This window comes from Blastomyces gilchristii, assembly GCF_000003855.2.
Source record: "Blastomyces gilchristii SLH14081 genomic scaffold supercont1.19, whole genome shotgun sequence".
Lineage (NCBI taxonomy): Eukaryota > Fungi > Ascomycota > Eurotiomycetes > Onygenales > Ajellomycetaceae > Blastomyces > Blastomyces gilchristii.
In genome coordinates, this window is record NW_003101664.1 from 528,119 (window position 1) to 544,921 (window position 16,803).

The 16,803-nt window shown below is 33.8% G+C and overlaps 1 protein-coding gene across 1 annotated transcript; it reads left to right on the plus strand.

Moving 5' to 3' along the window:
• Window positions 1–14,371: 14,371 nt before the first annotated feature.
• BDBG_07462 (metalloreductase) lies at window positions 14,372–16,228 on the plus strand (the record flags this gene model as incomplete). Its single annotated transcript, XM_002622014.2, has 1 exon — window positions 14,372–16,228. The coding sequence occupies one exon, from the start codon at window positions 14,372–14,374 to the stop codon at window positions 16,226–16,228; it is 1,857 nt and encodes a 618-aa protein (XP_002622060.1).
• Between the last annotated feature and the right edge of the window lie 575 nt (window positions 16,229–16,803).

Below are 16,803 nucleotides of genomic sequence, written 5' to 3' on the forward strand. Positions count from 1 at the left end.
AAAGCTGAAATCTCTCATAGACTTACAAATAAGTGAACTATCTAAAGAGAGAGAATATGAACAGTATTTAAAGAAGATCTCTACAATCAATATAAAAGACTCTATTTTGATTTACTCAGATGACTCAAAAAATGATAATTTAAATAGATTAAATACAGGCATTATTATTATTATTATTATTATTATTCTTCAATTATAGATGTATGCAGTCAGAGACTATGACATCTACCTGAGAACTTTTAGTTCTCAGAGTTTTTTCTATATCTGTAAAGTTAACTATTATACATTCATCAATTTCAGATATATAAAATCAGAAAATTTCAGCTCAGAATATAAAAACTGTTTATAAATTACAGTGTTTTAACATCTTCTAATACTTTGAAATCATTTGATAATATCATGATAAAGAAAAAGAGAAAGAGAACACAGTCTTAAAGATAGACACATTAAATAGATAGATAGAAAGAAATTGAAAGAAAAAGATAAAGTAAAGAGAGCTATAGAATAAGATCTCTGCAGTTTACATCTTAAGCTATATATATCTTTTAACACTCTATATAACTGATCACTGTCTCTGTTCTCTTGAGCCTGCTTCAGAGATTATCATTCTCTCTAAAGAGCTGTCACTCAGCTAGCTTCTGTAACTAGCTTACTTATAAGTGAAATTCTCACTAAGAATAATATCAGAGCTACTCAATTCTAGTTAAGTCTCTAATCTTTCAGCTGTCAATCTCAGCATTTCAGTCTATCAATTGATCATCACAGTCTTGCTTGCACTAATCATCTATTAAGAATGCCTAGGCCTCATTTTATCTAGGTTCTTGCTAGGCCCAGAGTGTTCTAATTAAATAGTTTTTAAATCTCATTCCTCAGAAGTGAGTGTCTAGAGTGAGAGGGATGAGATCTGATCAGTTAAGCTTGATAATAATTCACTATTCTGTGAGCACTCTAGATCTCAATTACTCTAGTACTGATCTAACTTGAAGTGTCTGAAGAGCTGTTAATTCTAAGATCAGTGAGAATTAGTGTCTGAGAATTCCTGGGATGAATATCTTACACTTGATGATGATTTGCTATAGTGTATTCAGAGGCCCCTGGTACTGTTTTATGACTTAACAGTGAAAGCTGTGATTAAGATGGCTCTTGCAGGGTTCGAACCTGCCCTCTCTTAGCATTCATTCCCTGGGGGGAAGGCCGCTAATTGAGGCTTCATGGTAGCGTAGTTAACCACTACGCCACCGGGCCAGATGCAGGCATTGCTTATACTGAAGATAATATCAATTTTATCTCAGATTTCTGAAATTTAGACTGTGAATCTGAAGTCTTTGATGCTGAACTATTTGTAATAGTGAAAGCTTTCAAACTCATTGAAATAAAATCTTATAAAAGAGAAAATAGTTTGAAAGAGACATGAATATTCTCTGATAGTCAAGCTGCTTTAAAAAGACTTAGAAATAGTCAGATTTATAATGATCAAATGAATCTTGAACTGATTTTAAACTCTGTTTTGAAAATTTAAAAGAGAAGAACATCTAAACTGATAATTCATCTGCATTGAGTTCCTGCTCATATGAATATTCATGACAATGAATTGGCTGATTCAGCTGCAAAAAAGAGTTCAGAATTAAGCAGATCTATTCAAAAAACAGTGTTCTGATCTTTTATAAAGAGAAAGATAAAAGAATCTTGTTTAAATAAGTGAAATAAAAGCTGGCAGAAACAAAAGAAGAGCATACATTATTCAAGATTTAAGATAAAATCAAAGTGAAAATCTTGTTCAATTAAATGCAAAAAGAAAATATTCTCATTCATAATTCAGCTAAAACTAGAACATAGTTATTTCAAATTCTATATACAAAGATTTGATGATAGATTTGATTCAACAGAGTGCTCATTCTGTAATACAAATGAAAATCCTGAGTATATTATAATACATTGTACATTATACAATAGTCTCAGAGTCAGATTAAAGAAGAAGTATGATTTAAATCAATTAAATATAAGGTTCTTATTCTCAACTGAGACAGGACTTAAATACTTAATAGACTTTCTATCAGAAACTCAAGCAGTTATAAGAAAATAACTCAATTCAGAAGTATCTGAATATGAAGAGATGGAAATTGATTAGATATAGTCTGTTAAAACAGCTATACACTATCTTTTAATAATTTTATTTTGTTATAGTCTCTCTTTACTGTACTTGTTTCTTTCTGTTCTTTTCTATCTATCTATTTAATATGTCTATCTTTAAGACTATGTTCTCTTTTCCTTTGTCATGATATTTTCAAATGATTTCAAAGTATCAGAAGGTGTTGAAATACTGTAATTTGTAAACAGTTTTTGTATTCTGAGCTGAAATTTTCTGATTTTGCATATCTGTAATTGATAAGTGTATAATAGTTGACTCTATAGATATAGGAAAAACCCTGAGAACTAAAGGTTCTCAGGTAGATGTCATAGTCTCTGACTGCATACATCTATAATTGAAGAATAATAATAATAATAATAATAATAATCTTATCTCTTATCAATAAAACCCTAGCATATATCAGATGAGCTCAATAATTTATAAAGTTAGATGTCATTACTGTGTTTTATAAGATTTGTATTACTGAAGAAGATAAATGACTTACAGTATTTCAAATATGTTATAGTCTCTTTGAATGAGTAGTCACATTCTTTGAACTGACTAACACTCTTAGTACATTTCAGAAGTATATCAACTGAGCACTCTGAGATTTCCTTAATAAGTTTATATCTGCTTATTTAAATACATCTCATCTCATTATGATCAGAAAAAAGAAATTCAAGAAGTATATATAAGAGTATTACAATAACTACAAGAAGCAGACTATCATTGATATTAATAAGTGTGATTTTGAAGTTAAGAGTACTAAATACTTAGATTTCATCATAGAAGATGATAAGAGAATTTGAATGAATTCTGAGAAAATCTCTGTTATTCTTGAATGAGAAGCTTTATATACTGTGAAAAGATGTATAAAGCTTCATTGAATTTACTAACTTCTATCAGTGATTTATACAAAACTTCTCAGATATTATAAGATCACTTACAGAACTTATTAAAAAAAGACTCAGTATTTTAATAATCAGTGAACACTGAAGCTGCATTTACATAGATAAAGAAGATGTTCATTAATATCTCTCTGCTGATAACATTTGATTCTGATCATGAGATAGTTGTTGAAGCTAATTTCTCTGACTATATCACAGAAGAAGTCATATTACAATATGATAATGAAGATGTCTTATAATTATGCATCTTCATATCTAAGAAACTGAGTTCTGCTGAATGCAATTATGAGATCTATGATAAGAAACTTCTTATGATTGTACACTGTTTAGAAGAATGAGACTATGAACTCTGAAGTATCTCTGAATTTAAGATAATCATAGATTATAAGAATCTCAAATACTTTATAACTATCTATAAGCTCACTGAATGATAGATGTGATGATCTGAGCTTCTAAGCTGCTTTCATTTTACAAAACACTACTGCCTCAGCAGCCAGAACTTGATGACAGATGCACTCTTATGATGAGAACAAGATATGCTGTTCAATGTGACAGATACACACTGAATGAATTGAGAACACTGACTCTTGAATCTGAAGATATTAGTTGATCACAATGAGATCACTTATAGCACTATATATACTGCTCTGATTAGAACACTCTCTCTCTGAACTGACACTGATATCTTCACTTCTTCTACACTGAATGAACTGTGACATACAGCAGCTCAGGCTGATGAACTTCTTCAAACTCTCACTGAAGCAGTATAACAAGAAGTGTCTTGATTCTCTTCAGAATTACATATAAAGACTGACATCTCAGAATGTTCAATAGGTGACAGTAATACTCTGTGATTTTGTGAACAATACTGAGTCTCTCACTCTGAATTCTTACACATCTGAATAATGCAAGAGATGCATGATTTGTGTATAATTAGTTATTCAGACTGTGAATAACTGTACTGAATAATCTCTTAAGAATTCTACTGATCTGAGATATTAAATAATATCAGACATTTTGTCTGAAACTGCAACTGTTGTTCTTCTGTCATCTTGTAAAAGAACTATAGAAAAGACCTGCTGAAACTGCTCAATATCTCTGATAGAATCTGATGAGATATGATAATTGACTTCACTGTTGATCTCTCTGAGAGTAAGAACTTTAGAAACATTCTAGTCATCATGAATCAATTAGGCAAGAATATAATATTGACACTCTGTGACAAGATGAATACTGAACAAGTTGCTGAAGCTTTTCTAAGAAGTCTATTCTATTGAATGCATGAATTACTGAGATCTATAGTATCAGATCAGAGCTGTTAATTCATGAGTACTCTCTGAACAAGAATCTGTCAAGTTCTTAAGATTATACACTGTTTATTAACTATCTATCACTCTGAGACTGATGATGTATCAGAATGAACAATTCAGATTATAAAGAATTATCTTTATAAGTTCTGCAATCACTCATAAGATGATTGATATAATCTTCTTCTACATACAGAGGTCACTATCAATGATCAAGATGCTATTTCAACAGATGTAAGCTCATTCTTCCTTACACACAGTTATCACATGAAGGTGTTAGATCTTCTAGAGATCATACAGTTCACACTGAACCTCTGCAGTTCAATTCAGATTACTGATAATATAGTAATGAAACTCTGAGACATCTGTGATTGAGTAGAAGTCTTCATAATAAGTGCTAAACAGAATCAAGAAGATCAAATCAATGTTCACTGAGACCTTACTAAACAATATAAGATAGAAGATCTGATATAATTAAATCTTAAGAATATATAAATCACATATTCATCTCATACACTAGATTACTGTCATATCAGATATAAAGTGATAGAAGTTCTAGATAGTCACAACTACTATCTTGACACATTATTAGAAATTCATAATGTCTTTCATATAAGCTTACTCTGCTGCACTGTTACTGATCTGTTCTCTTCTTAACTGACTTCTGACTGATAACCGCCAGGAATCATAGAAGAAGATAATGAGCTTGAGTGAGAGATTGAAGATATTCTCAATAAGAGATTACATAGCTGCAGCTGATAATATCTTGTGAGATGAGTTGACTATAATTAACTGATCTGAACTCTGAGTTCTGCATTATCTGAAACAGCAGCTCTTGACTGATGAGAACTGCTTCTGAATGAGAGAGACTAATATGACAGACTGCACTTAATCAATTATATAGACTATTTCATTACACTTCACAGATTTCAATCACTTCATTCTTGAACATGTATACTCTGATTCTCAGTCATTCTTAATCACTGATTCTCAGCCGCTATGAACATGTACACTTTTATTCTCAGTCATTCTCAATCACTGATTCTCAGCTGCTATGAATGTGTATAGATTCTTTCACTCTGAAGTCTCATCACATACATCATCACATACATGTATAAATATTTAGTTCAATTGTTAATTCTCACACTTTCTCTTTCTTTTCTTCTTTAATGTTTTTCTCTTTGTTATATAAGACCTATTAATATCATATCAATCTATTCAGCGTAGGCCCCTTACAGTCAAGCTGCTTTAAAAAGACTTAGAAATAGTCAGATTTATAATAATTAAATGAATCTTGAACTGATCTTAAACTCTGTTTTAAAAAATTTAAAAGAGAAGAATATTAATACTGATAATTCATCTGCACTGAGTTTCTGCTCATATGAATATTCATGACAATGAATTGACTGATTCAGCTGCAAAAAAGAGTTCAGAATTAAACAGATCTATTCAAAGAATTATGTTCTGATCTTTTATAAAGAGAAAAATAAAAGAATCTTGTTTAAATAAGTGAAATGAAAGCTGATAGAAACAAAAGAAGAGTATACATTATTCAAGATTTGAAACAAAACTCAAGCGAAAGTCTTGTTCAATTAAATGTAAAAAGAAAATATTCTCATCTATAATACAGCTGAAACTAGAACATGGCTATTTCAAATCTTATATACAAAGATTTAATGATAGATTTGATTCAATAGAATGCTCATTCTGCAATACAAATGAGAATTCTAAGCATATTGTAATACACTGTGCATTATACAATAGTCTCAGAGTCAGATTGAAAGAGAAGTATGATCTAAATCAATTAAATATAAGATTCTTATTCTCAACTGAGACAGGAATTAAATACTTAATAGACTTTCTATCAGAAGCTTAAGCAGCTACAAGAAAATAACTGAATTCAGAAATATCTGAATATGAAGAGAAGGAAATTGATCAGATATAGTCTGTTAAAACAGCTATATACTATCTTTTAATAATTTGTTTTGTTACAGTCTCTCTTTATTTTACTTTTTTCTTTCTATTTTTTTCTATCTATCTATTCAATATATATATCTTTAAGACTGTGTTCTCTTTTCTTTTGTCATGATATTGTCAAATAATTTCAAAGTATTAGAAGATGTTAAAATACTGTAATTTGTAAACAGTTTTTATATTCTGAGCTGAAATTTTCTGATTTTGCATATCTGAAATTGATGAATGTATAATAGTTAACTTTATAGATATAGAAAAAACTCTGAGAACTTTTAGTTCTCAGATAGATATTATAGTCTCTGACTACATACATCTATAATTAAAGAATAATAATAATAATAATAAAATATTAATAGCTTCAGAGATGTATAGAAATAGCTACAGTATACATAGTAATATTATCTTTATTTAATATATATACTGTTACTAAGTTGATATTCTTTATCTACAGTTATTATGTAATCTATATCAGAGATTAGACTAACTGATAGAATTATAAATTTTATATTTAATCTTATTTAATCTGATCTTATACATTTCTTAATATGAATTTCACTGAAACTAATTATTAAAAAAACATGCAAAGTAACTATTTATCAAATCTTAAAATAAGATTATAACTTAGAAAAAATGAGAAAGTAATTTTATTCAATCTTATTTAGTTTCATTCTTAGTATAAAGTGACTATTTTTAGACATTTTAAGGTTTTTTTTTAGACTATTTTTAATTTTTTAAAAAGTAACAATTTTTGATAACACTTAAATAAAATTTAAAGTCATTTGAAGTAATAAAATAGAATTTAAATTAAGAAGTGAAAATTATAATCTCATTTGAAAAATGTAATAAAAGTAGATAGTAAGTCTTATTAAAACAGTATAAGACTACTATCTAATTTTAAAACTATGTAATGAGATTAATTAAATTAATAATAAAATTATTAAATATTCTAATTCTAGTCTCAGACACAGTTATATAATCAGTCTATTAAAGATACATGCAGAAAATAGATCTTTATTACTAAAGAGAATAATTATAGTAATTCTCTGTTTTTATATTATAAAAATGAGTTATTTTTATTTCTTTTTTCTCTCTTTTCTCTTCTTCAAATCACTACTAATTTCAAGCTAATATGAAAACTATTAAAACACTCTTAGAAATTCTCAAATTGAAGAGTATAGATTAATCAAATTTTTAATAAATATAAAAGAAATTAAACTATTGTTTAAAATATTAATTATTTATCTCTTTTTAATAAAATAGTAGTTGCATTCTCTCTCTCTTTTAAATAAAATATAGTATGAGAAAAGTAAGTATTATATCAGATTATAATAATTAACATAGTTTCAGTATATAAAGCTATATATATACAGTATATACTGAATTAAAAAGCTGTATAAGTTATATATTAGCAGCAGCATCTTAATAAGAGCTGTGTAGTATGAGAAAGTTATAACTCTTAGCTATATATATAGAGAGTGAGTTACTAAAATAAGTATATATATATTATATAAAAGTAACACTTTTTCATAATACTCAGTCTTTAATATTATGAAAATAGAGTCTCTCTGTGAGATCTGTTTTTATCAGAAATCAGAGAATTTTACATTTTTTAAAATTATCTTTATACATCTTATCTGTGAAATTAATAAGAGAAATTATTAATTTCAGTATTCTATTCTTAATATAATTCAAGTGATAGCAGAGTTTACTATTATTATACTTTTTAAGTATATATTTTCTAATTATTTACATTTATATAGATATATACTAATTATTTATTAAATAATATTAAAGTAATAACTTATTATAACTGTATTATTCTCACTATAAGAGATATATAATTAGTAATAAATATTATAAAAACTTTAAGAAATAAGTATTTTAAAAGTACTGCAGCTCTGTAATCTGAATTTTTTTTATTTTTTCTTTTATTTTTTTCTTTTTCTTTTTTTTTTATTGTAATTTTTTCTTGTTTTTATTTTATTTTTTATTTTTGTTTTTCTTTTTTTTATTTTTTTTAAAATTAAAATTATATAAATTATAATCTGTATTTAAAAAAGTAATAATATTTAATAGTACTCTTTATTAAATTTTCAATAAATGAGTACTATATTATAATATTATATAAGTGAGAAATAATTTCATAATTTCATTTAATATTATTTATAATAATAAGATCAGAATAAAAATATAACTAAGAATTTAAATATATTTTTTATCTAAGATTAAATTTTTATTTGAAAAGTAAATCTGAGATCTTTAATATTTGAAATAAAGTAATTTGAAATTAATGTAATAAATATAAATTATAATTAGAACTTTAAAAGTAATACTTTTAAATAATATAATAATTATAAAGTTTAATTTTAATTTCAGATATAGTTACATAATCAGTCTATTCTTAACTAAGATAAAAATTAAATATTTAATAGATTTTCTATTATAAATGTAAGTAGCTATAAGAAAATAATTAAATTTAAAACTCTGTAAGTATGAAAAAATAAAGAAAGTTAAAATATAATCTATTTAAATAGTTATATACTATTTTAAAATAATTTTCTTTTATTATTCTTTTATTTTTATCTATGTTTTAAATAAGTTTATTTTTAAGACTCTTTTTCTTTATTATTATATCTTTTAAATAGTTTTAAAGTATTAAAAAATATTAAAAGTACTGAAATTGATAAAAAAAATTTATATTCTAAGCTGAAATTTTCTAAATATTACATATCTTGAAATTAATAAATATATAATTAATTATATAGATTTTATAAAAACTTTAAGAATTAAAAGTTTTTAAGTAAATATAATAATCTCTAACTATATATATTTATAATTACAGAATATAATAATAATTATAAAAACTTTGAAAAATAATTATTTTAAAAAATATTATAAATTTTAGATTTTAGATTATAAGTTTTTTTATATTTTATATTTTTTATATTTTTGTATAATATTAATTTTACTTATTTTTTAATTTTAATTATATAAATTATAAATAACTTTAGTTTAATTTTTATATATATTTAAAAAAGTAATAATATTTTATAATAATACTCTCTGTTAAATTCTTAATAAATAAATATTTATATTATAATATTATATAAGTAAGAAATAATTTTATAATTTTATTTAATATTATTTTTAATAGTGAAATTAAAATTAAAAATATAAATATATTATTTATCTAAGATAAAATTTTTATTTAAAAAGTAAATCTGAAATTTTCAATATTAAAAATAAAGTGATTTAAAATCAATATAATAAATATATACTATAATTAGAAAAAAGTAATACTTTTAAAAAATATAACTACTATAAAGTTTAATTCTAATCTCAGATACAGTTATATAGTCAGTCTATATATAATCAGAGACTGTAATATCTATTTAAAAACTGAAAGTTCTCAGAGTTGCTTTTATACTTTATTTAATAATTATTCATTTCAAATATATAAAGTAGAAAATTTTAGCTCAAAATATACAAACTCTTTTATATAGTATATTAAACTTCATAACTCTTTAATATATGAAGAATAGTTCAGAAAGTATAAAGAGAGCTAGTTTTAAAAGATAACTTAATAAAAATAGAGAAGAAAGAAAAGAATAAAACATTTAGATCTTTAAATAAGAAAAATTAATAAAGAATATATAAATTAATAAAGAGAAACTTAAACACAGTATTAATAACTGTTTAAATAATGTAAGATAATGATAATATAAAAGATAATAATTAATAGATGAGAAATTAATAACAGAATAATATTTTATAATAAAAGCTTTTTTATATATTTATATATATAAGTCTAATCATGTTTTAGAGTCTATGTAAGTGATAAAAAGCTTCTGTAAAAGAGTAATTTAACTGAGATTATAGTCATGACTCCTGTCTATATAGATTGTGTGGCTCTAACCCTATCACTCTACTGATTATATAAGTGGCGAGAATAGAAGTAAGGCCATCCGCGAGGAGTTGGGATTTCTTAGACAGAATTTGACTAGTGAAACACTTTAATGTCTAGAAAATCATCACTTACAATAACTGAATATTCGCTCAGAATCAATCAACTTGACAAATCAAAAACACAGTAACGTGGCGGCGCGGGGGCGGTAAGACCACGGAGTCGGCAACGTTGAGGGGTTTAGGGTATGGTATATATCAGGCAAGCCGTTCGGGTGGGCTTAACGAGCCGCTCGGTGGCATCCCAACGGGGTCCATGGTGCCGCAACGGCGCCGTGATCTCAGTGACGTAGACCAACTGCCTTGCGGCAGTAACCAGCACGCGGCATACGTATGGCAGACCCATCCATTATCATATGAATGCGAGGAATATCCGATCGAACTGATCAGTGGAGGCCCGTGATAAACACAGGTAAATGAATCTTATAATTAAAAAAAAGAAAATGAAAGAGCGTATAACAAAGGAAATAAATTTTAAAGAGAGAAGAGATTTAAATGTCATTCTGTCAAATCAAGTTTATACTATAAGCTATAGCATATTTTGACACCCCCCTATGTAACCAACGGCTTGCTTCTGTCCTCTTGGTCCACTGTTAGAGGTCGTTATTCCCCATAGAATGCCGCCACCCAGTTAAGCTCTTTAACTAACCCTAGAGATGCTCACTCTTAGCTAATGCCTAACGGTCAGCCCTGGGAGGCCGGGGGCAAGAGCAGGGAAGCCCCCACTACAAACATAGGTGCCGGGCGCGGTTGGTGAGGAGCCAGCCGTCTGATGGTCTTTTTAGGCCTAGGTCTTGAGCCTACCGGCAGCTCTTAACTATGACATAATGCCCCTAACCTTGTAGCTGCCTATCTCAGCATTCCAGCCTTATCAATAGGCTGTCATTTACAGTCTTGCAAACCACTCACTCAGGCGGTGGAGTTGGGGCGTTAGGTTCCTCCCTGGGCTCTATAACTATGACGATTCACCTCCCGTCCTCCATTTGCCCGGAGGTTGTGGGTTCAAGATGGCAGATTGGGGCATGCGAGCTCCCTAGAACGGCTGACAAGGACAGGGGTTGACGTCATGTCCAGCGTGCTTCAGCGTACCTGCCAGGTGGCAACTGAGTGGCAAGTGAAGTGGCAATTAGTTGCTTAGACTGCTATGCTGGACACCGGCCTGCTCCTTAGGGGATGGTCACTGTGAGTAGTAGGCGCTCGGGACAAGCCCCTATAATTTTGGGAGGAAGTTGTAACCGGGGGGCCGGGGCAGGCCGGTACGAGCATGCCCCTACTGTAAAAGTGGGTGGTCGGCGCGGCTGGCTGAACACCAGCTGTTTTGAGGTTGAGGGTCTTTCGGCCTAGTGATTAGGCGCTTGGGCCCAGCAGCTCCATCATGACATAGACTCTAGATTAGAGTTGATATTTTTTCATTTTTTAATTGTATAGTAAATATTATTATTTTCTTTATAGCAAGTTTTATTACTATAAAATTTATTTTAATTATTAGTAAATTAAGCTAGTTATAATTTTTTTATTATATAATATTTAATTTCTTTAATTCTTATATTAAAGTTTAAATGCTTTTAAATCAGATAATATTTAATTAATTAAATAAAGTGTTAATAACTTTACTTTTAATTTTTATACTTTTAACATTTAAGTTTTCTATACTATAATATATACTTTTTTATCAAATCAGATATTTTATCTGATTATGAATTAATTATAAATTATAAATTTACTAATTTAATAATGTAATTATTGAATATGAAATTAATATGTTTATAATAAAAGTCTTAAAATCTGTAGAAGAATCAATGCTAATCTGTATAGAGTACGGAGTATAGAAGATATAATCTAGCTAGTGAAAGTGACACACGTGACTGCAGTAGCCGGAGCAAACAACCCACTCACACTCAGGCCAGTGCCACACACTTTCAAAAACGCAATAACAATTAAATATAACAAAAAGTGACATCTAGTTTCCTAGGATTAGACCCATAGGTGCAAATACACGCAAAAGAAAACGCCGAATTCCGTCCTTCCTAGATTGGTGTTAACCGCCGCCCCCAGTCGTTCTATCGCCGCGGGGTCTCACTCTGGTACCGGTAAATTATATCATTCTGGTTCTATCTGATCCCCCCCTGTCAACCAGTAGGTTCTTTTCTGGTTCTATATCCTCCCCTGGCATCCGTAGGTTCTCGCATTCTGGTTCTATATGATCCCCTGTCACCCGTAGGTTCTATGGTTCTATATCATCCCCTGGCACCGGTAGGTTCGAGCGTTCTGGTTCCATACCATCCATATCATCCATAGGTTCTAGCGTTCTCGTCCCCTGGCACACGTAGGTTCTATCGTTCTGGTTCTCGTCTTTGGTGGCTTTGTTTATTCGCATCGCGGTTATTGAGCGGTTAGAGGAGTCAGAAAGGTGATTATCCGGCGTTTCTTCACGATAGGATAGGGCGACGTTGTGGTGACAGGCATTTTTGCTATGGGGTTATTTTAATAAAAAGGGACACTTTTAAGAGATGAATGTTAAACAGGATAGAAAACATGGGACACGTGACTGTAGTAGCCAGAGCAACCTTCTCAAGATGGAATGGGTGGGTGGATGATTTGTCATGACATGGTCACAACCTACGAAGATCATGATTCTTGGCTCTAACCCAATTCAGTTAGTTTTTTTAGTTCCCGAACAGAGCAACAATTATCAGATTAATTAATGAGTTACATACAGGTTGTACAGGTTGTATACGGAGTAGATGTACAGAAGAGAGTACTACTACTCCGTAGTATTTTGCTGTTTCTCTGGGTGGATATGAAGGTTTTGTTCATTTTCTAGTGTCAAAATTGAGTCTCCAATAATAATCTCTCTAAGGGGCCCCACAACTGAACCGAACTGATAAATTTCTTGGGCTAAACCTCTTTCTCATGATTGATAGCAGAGACTCAGTGAGACATCCACTCAAATTCTTTCTCAGGATATCAACCAAAAGGTTTGTGGCAAAGCCACAAGAGACAACAGGAATGTTAGAGTCGAAACACCTGAAACGCCGGATTGCTGTCCAGCGGGCGGAGAGGAGAAAAACTCCGAAAGCAGAGCACTATTGTGGTCCAGTAGAAGCGGCGAAAGGAGCTGCGTTTCAAACAAACTCGCGAGAAATGGGGCGGACGCTTTGCCACAACTCCACTTGATGCTTCTGGGGCGCCTGGAAGGGAGCAGGGGCCCCGGGGGGGGGGGGGTTGTTGGCATTTGTTCCAGGCGCTCTCAAAGGGCGCTCTGGCCAGTCAGAGCCCTGAGCCAGGTTACTACTGTGGAAAGCCCGCGACCGACCCGTCAGCAGGCACGCCCGCCCCTAACCCCCTGGCTCCTGGCTGGCTACATCATTTCCATGCTCGCATCGAAACTGACAGTCGACTGGTTGGGCCGCATTTCTCTCCCCTCCCCCCCCCCACCAGGGCCACTGGGACTGTATGAGACCAACTAACTATCTATGCTGTAGAATCAATCAATTTGATAATGAGACTACCAAATACTTTGGTCCCGGTCTCATGCACGGAGCGGTTCAAGGAGCGCCCGAAAGACACCAAGTTCGGCTGTTTCCGATCAAGGGTGGTTTTTAAGAGCAAATCCTCTAGAAGTAGTGCCTCGCAGCTTGCCCTTTTTCTTTCTTCCTTGATTTACTGCTTGGAATCACGCCTCTGTATCCCACGTTTATTCTCCGCGATCACGCCCAACGGACTCTTTCGATTCAATCATCTCCCTTCGACCAGGGCCAATTATCAGGAGCCACAGGCTACGGCATATCCCGGCCGTTGTCCGCTGATACCTGCCTGGTCCGCTGGGCCAGCCTTCACTTGACAACACCTAATCACCAATATCTCGTGCCCATATAATCTGTAAGCCTTCAATGCCGACTCACGACCTGGTTGATAACCCCTCTGGAAGGATTTTGGCTATCCCGCATGCTCTGGATAGCTGCATAATAACAAAGCTCACACTCACTCACTCACACTCTCTCTCTAACTAACATAGTTATTACAGGAATTCCTGATAGCGTTACCCTTTTCGAGTCCTCTCAATACATTCCCCTGTTGCTTCGTTTTCGATGGCGATCACGGAAGGGTACAACTACCCCAATGCTGGAAATACCAGTTATGTCGTGCAGTACACTCGAGGGTTGTTAGGGGTCAATGTCAAACTCGATAACCTTCTCACACAGATAATATGCGGTACCCTTGGAGCAGCTTGTGTCGCCGTGCTGGCAACGAGATTTGGCCAGATGCTGAATGCCTATCTGCGTCGAATTACTTCCGCCCATGCAACCCCCAGGCAACAACGGTACTGGGCTACTGCGGAGTCGGCACTCTGGGCGGATATCAAGAAACATCTGGTATATGCACCGCTGGGGAGGAAGCGACATAATCGAGAATTTAAGCTCTCAGATGCTGTAAACGTGGGAACCTTGCCGTCGCGCCTGCATACGATCCTACTCGGTTCATATTTCTTGAGCCAAGTAGCATATCTCACTATCCTCGACTACAATGTCAACGAAAAGGCTGCATTGATTGCAGAACTGAGGGGCAGATCTGGTGTCCTTGCCGTACTTAACATGATTCCGCTGGTTATACTCGCGGGTCGAAATAACCCGCTCATTCGAATTCTACACGTCAGCTTCGACACGTACAATCTCCTACACCGATGGATAGGGCGGATAGTGGTCATTCACAGCGTCATACATACTTGCGCCTGGATGACGAACGCTGTTACCGCCAGTGGTTGGTCAAAAACCTTTCATGACTTGGGATCCACGAAATTTTTCACAGCAGGCCTCATCGGGACTATAGGCATGGTATTATTGCTGCTTCACTCGCCATCCCCAATCAGACACGCCTTCTACGAAACGTTCTTGCATCTACACATACTTTTGGTTTGCTTGGCAATCGCGGGAGTTTATATACATCTTAATGTTGATGGGCTACCGCAACTTCCGTGGTTGCAGTTCATCATAGCCTTCTGGGGAGCGGAGAGATTGGTTCGCTTCCTACGGCTGGCTTATCTGAATGTTTCTCGCCGCCATGGCCTCACTCGGGTCATGGTCGAGGCCCTCCCCGGAGAGGCCAGTCGAGTAACTTTCTTCCTCCCCAGAAACACCCATATACACCCTGGCAGCCACGTCTACGCTTACCTCCCCAAAATCTCCCTCTGGATGTCACACCCTTTCTCTGTCGCCTGGACAGAAAATGGCAAGTATCTCAAGCCACCGTCAAGTTCAGACGGCTCATCCCCACGCAGCCTCCCATCATTCCAAAAACAGGAACCAGACCTCGACGACGCTACAAATTACCGCACCCAACCTACAAACGTAACCCTAGTCATGGCCGCACGCACAGGCATGACCCGGAAACTCTACGAAAAAGCGCTCGCCTCTCCACAAAACATTCTCTACACGACCGGTTTCATCGAGGGGCCCTACCGCTCCCACCCCTCCACCTTCTTCGGCAGCTACGGCACCGTCGTCCTCTTCTCCGGCGGCGCCGGCATAACCCACCATCTCATGCAGGTGCGCGAGCTGCTCGAGGCCGCGCAAGCCGGCACCGTCGCCACGCGCCGCATCCATCTCATCTGGTCCGTGCGAACCACCGAGCAGCTCATGTGGGTCAGCGGCTTCATGGACTATATCCTCCAGCTGCCCATGCGGCGAGAGATGCTGGTGACGAAGCTATTCATCAGCAAGCCGCGCAGCCATAAGGATATCAAGAGCCCCAGTGGGACGCTGCTGATGTTTGAAGGGCGGTGTCGGCCGGATGTCATCATTGAGGAAGCCATGGAGAATCATGTGGGCGCGACGGCTGTGTCTGTGTGTGGACCGGGTGCGTTTGCTGATGAGGTGCGCGCGTCTGTGCGGAAGCGAGTGGGCAGTGGGCCTGTGATTGATTTTGTGGAGGAGGCATTTACGTGGTGATTTCCTCTTGACGCTTTTTTTGAACATTCATATGCATAGCAGTGATGCAGGAGTCTGCAGGAGTCTGATCGGATCGTATCCTAAACCTTCGGCATACATATCGGTACTCTCTTTGCAGAGCGTCCCTTGTTTTGAATCCTAGGCCGTGTTTTCGTTTGCCTTTTTGCTCATTGGATTTCTATGCTGCGGAATCATCATCTACCGGGACTTTACTTGGGTACTCTCTCCCCTCATTTCCTCCGTTCTGTTCCTTCCCCAGACACTACTGCTCCTGCCCATTAGCCATGCCCTTTCTTATCAAAAGATTTTCCATGTAACGCATGCATCGCTATTGCTCGACATCGTTTGCAGATACTCTAGTATCACACCCCCTCAAATTCTCCCCCTTCTTTCCACATGCCTACAGCCACTTTAATGCACCCACTTCATTTCTCAATTTTTTATTTCTTTTCGTACTTTTCCATTTCTCTTTTTCTTCTTCGATTTTCCATCTCTTCCCAACTATCTCAAAAGATCCCCGTTTGGATCCCATCAAATCTTTCCCTTTTGTAGCCTGTCAGGTGGCCATTTTTCTA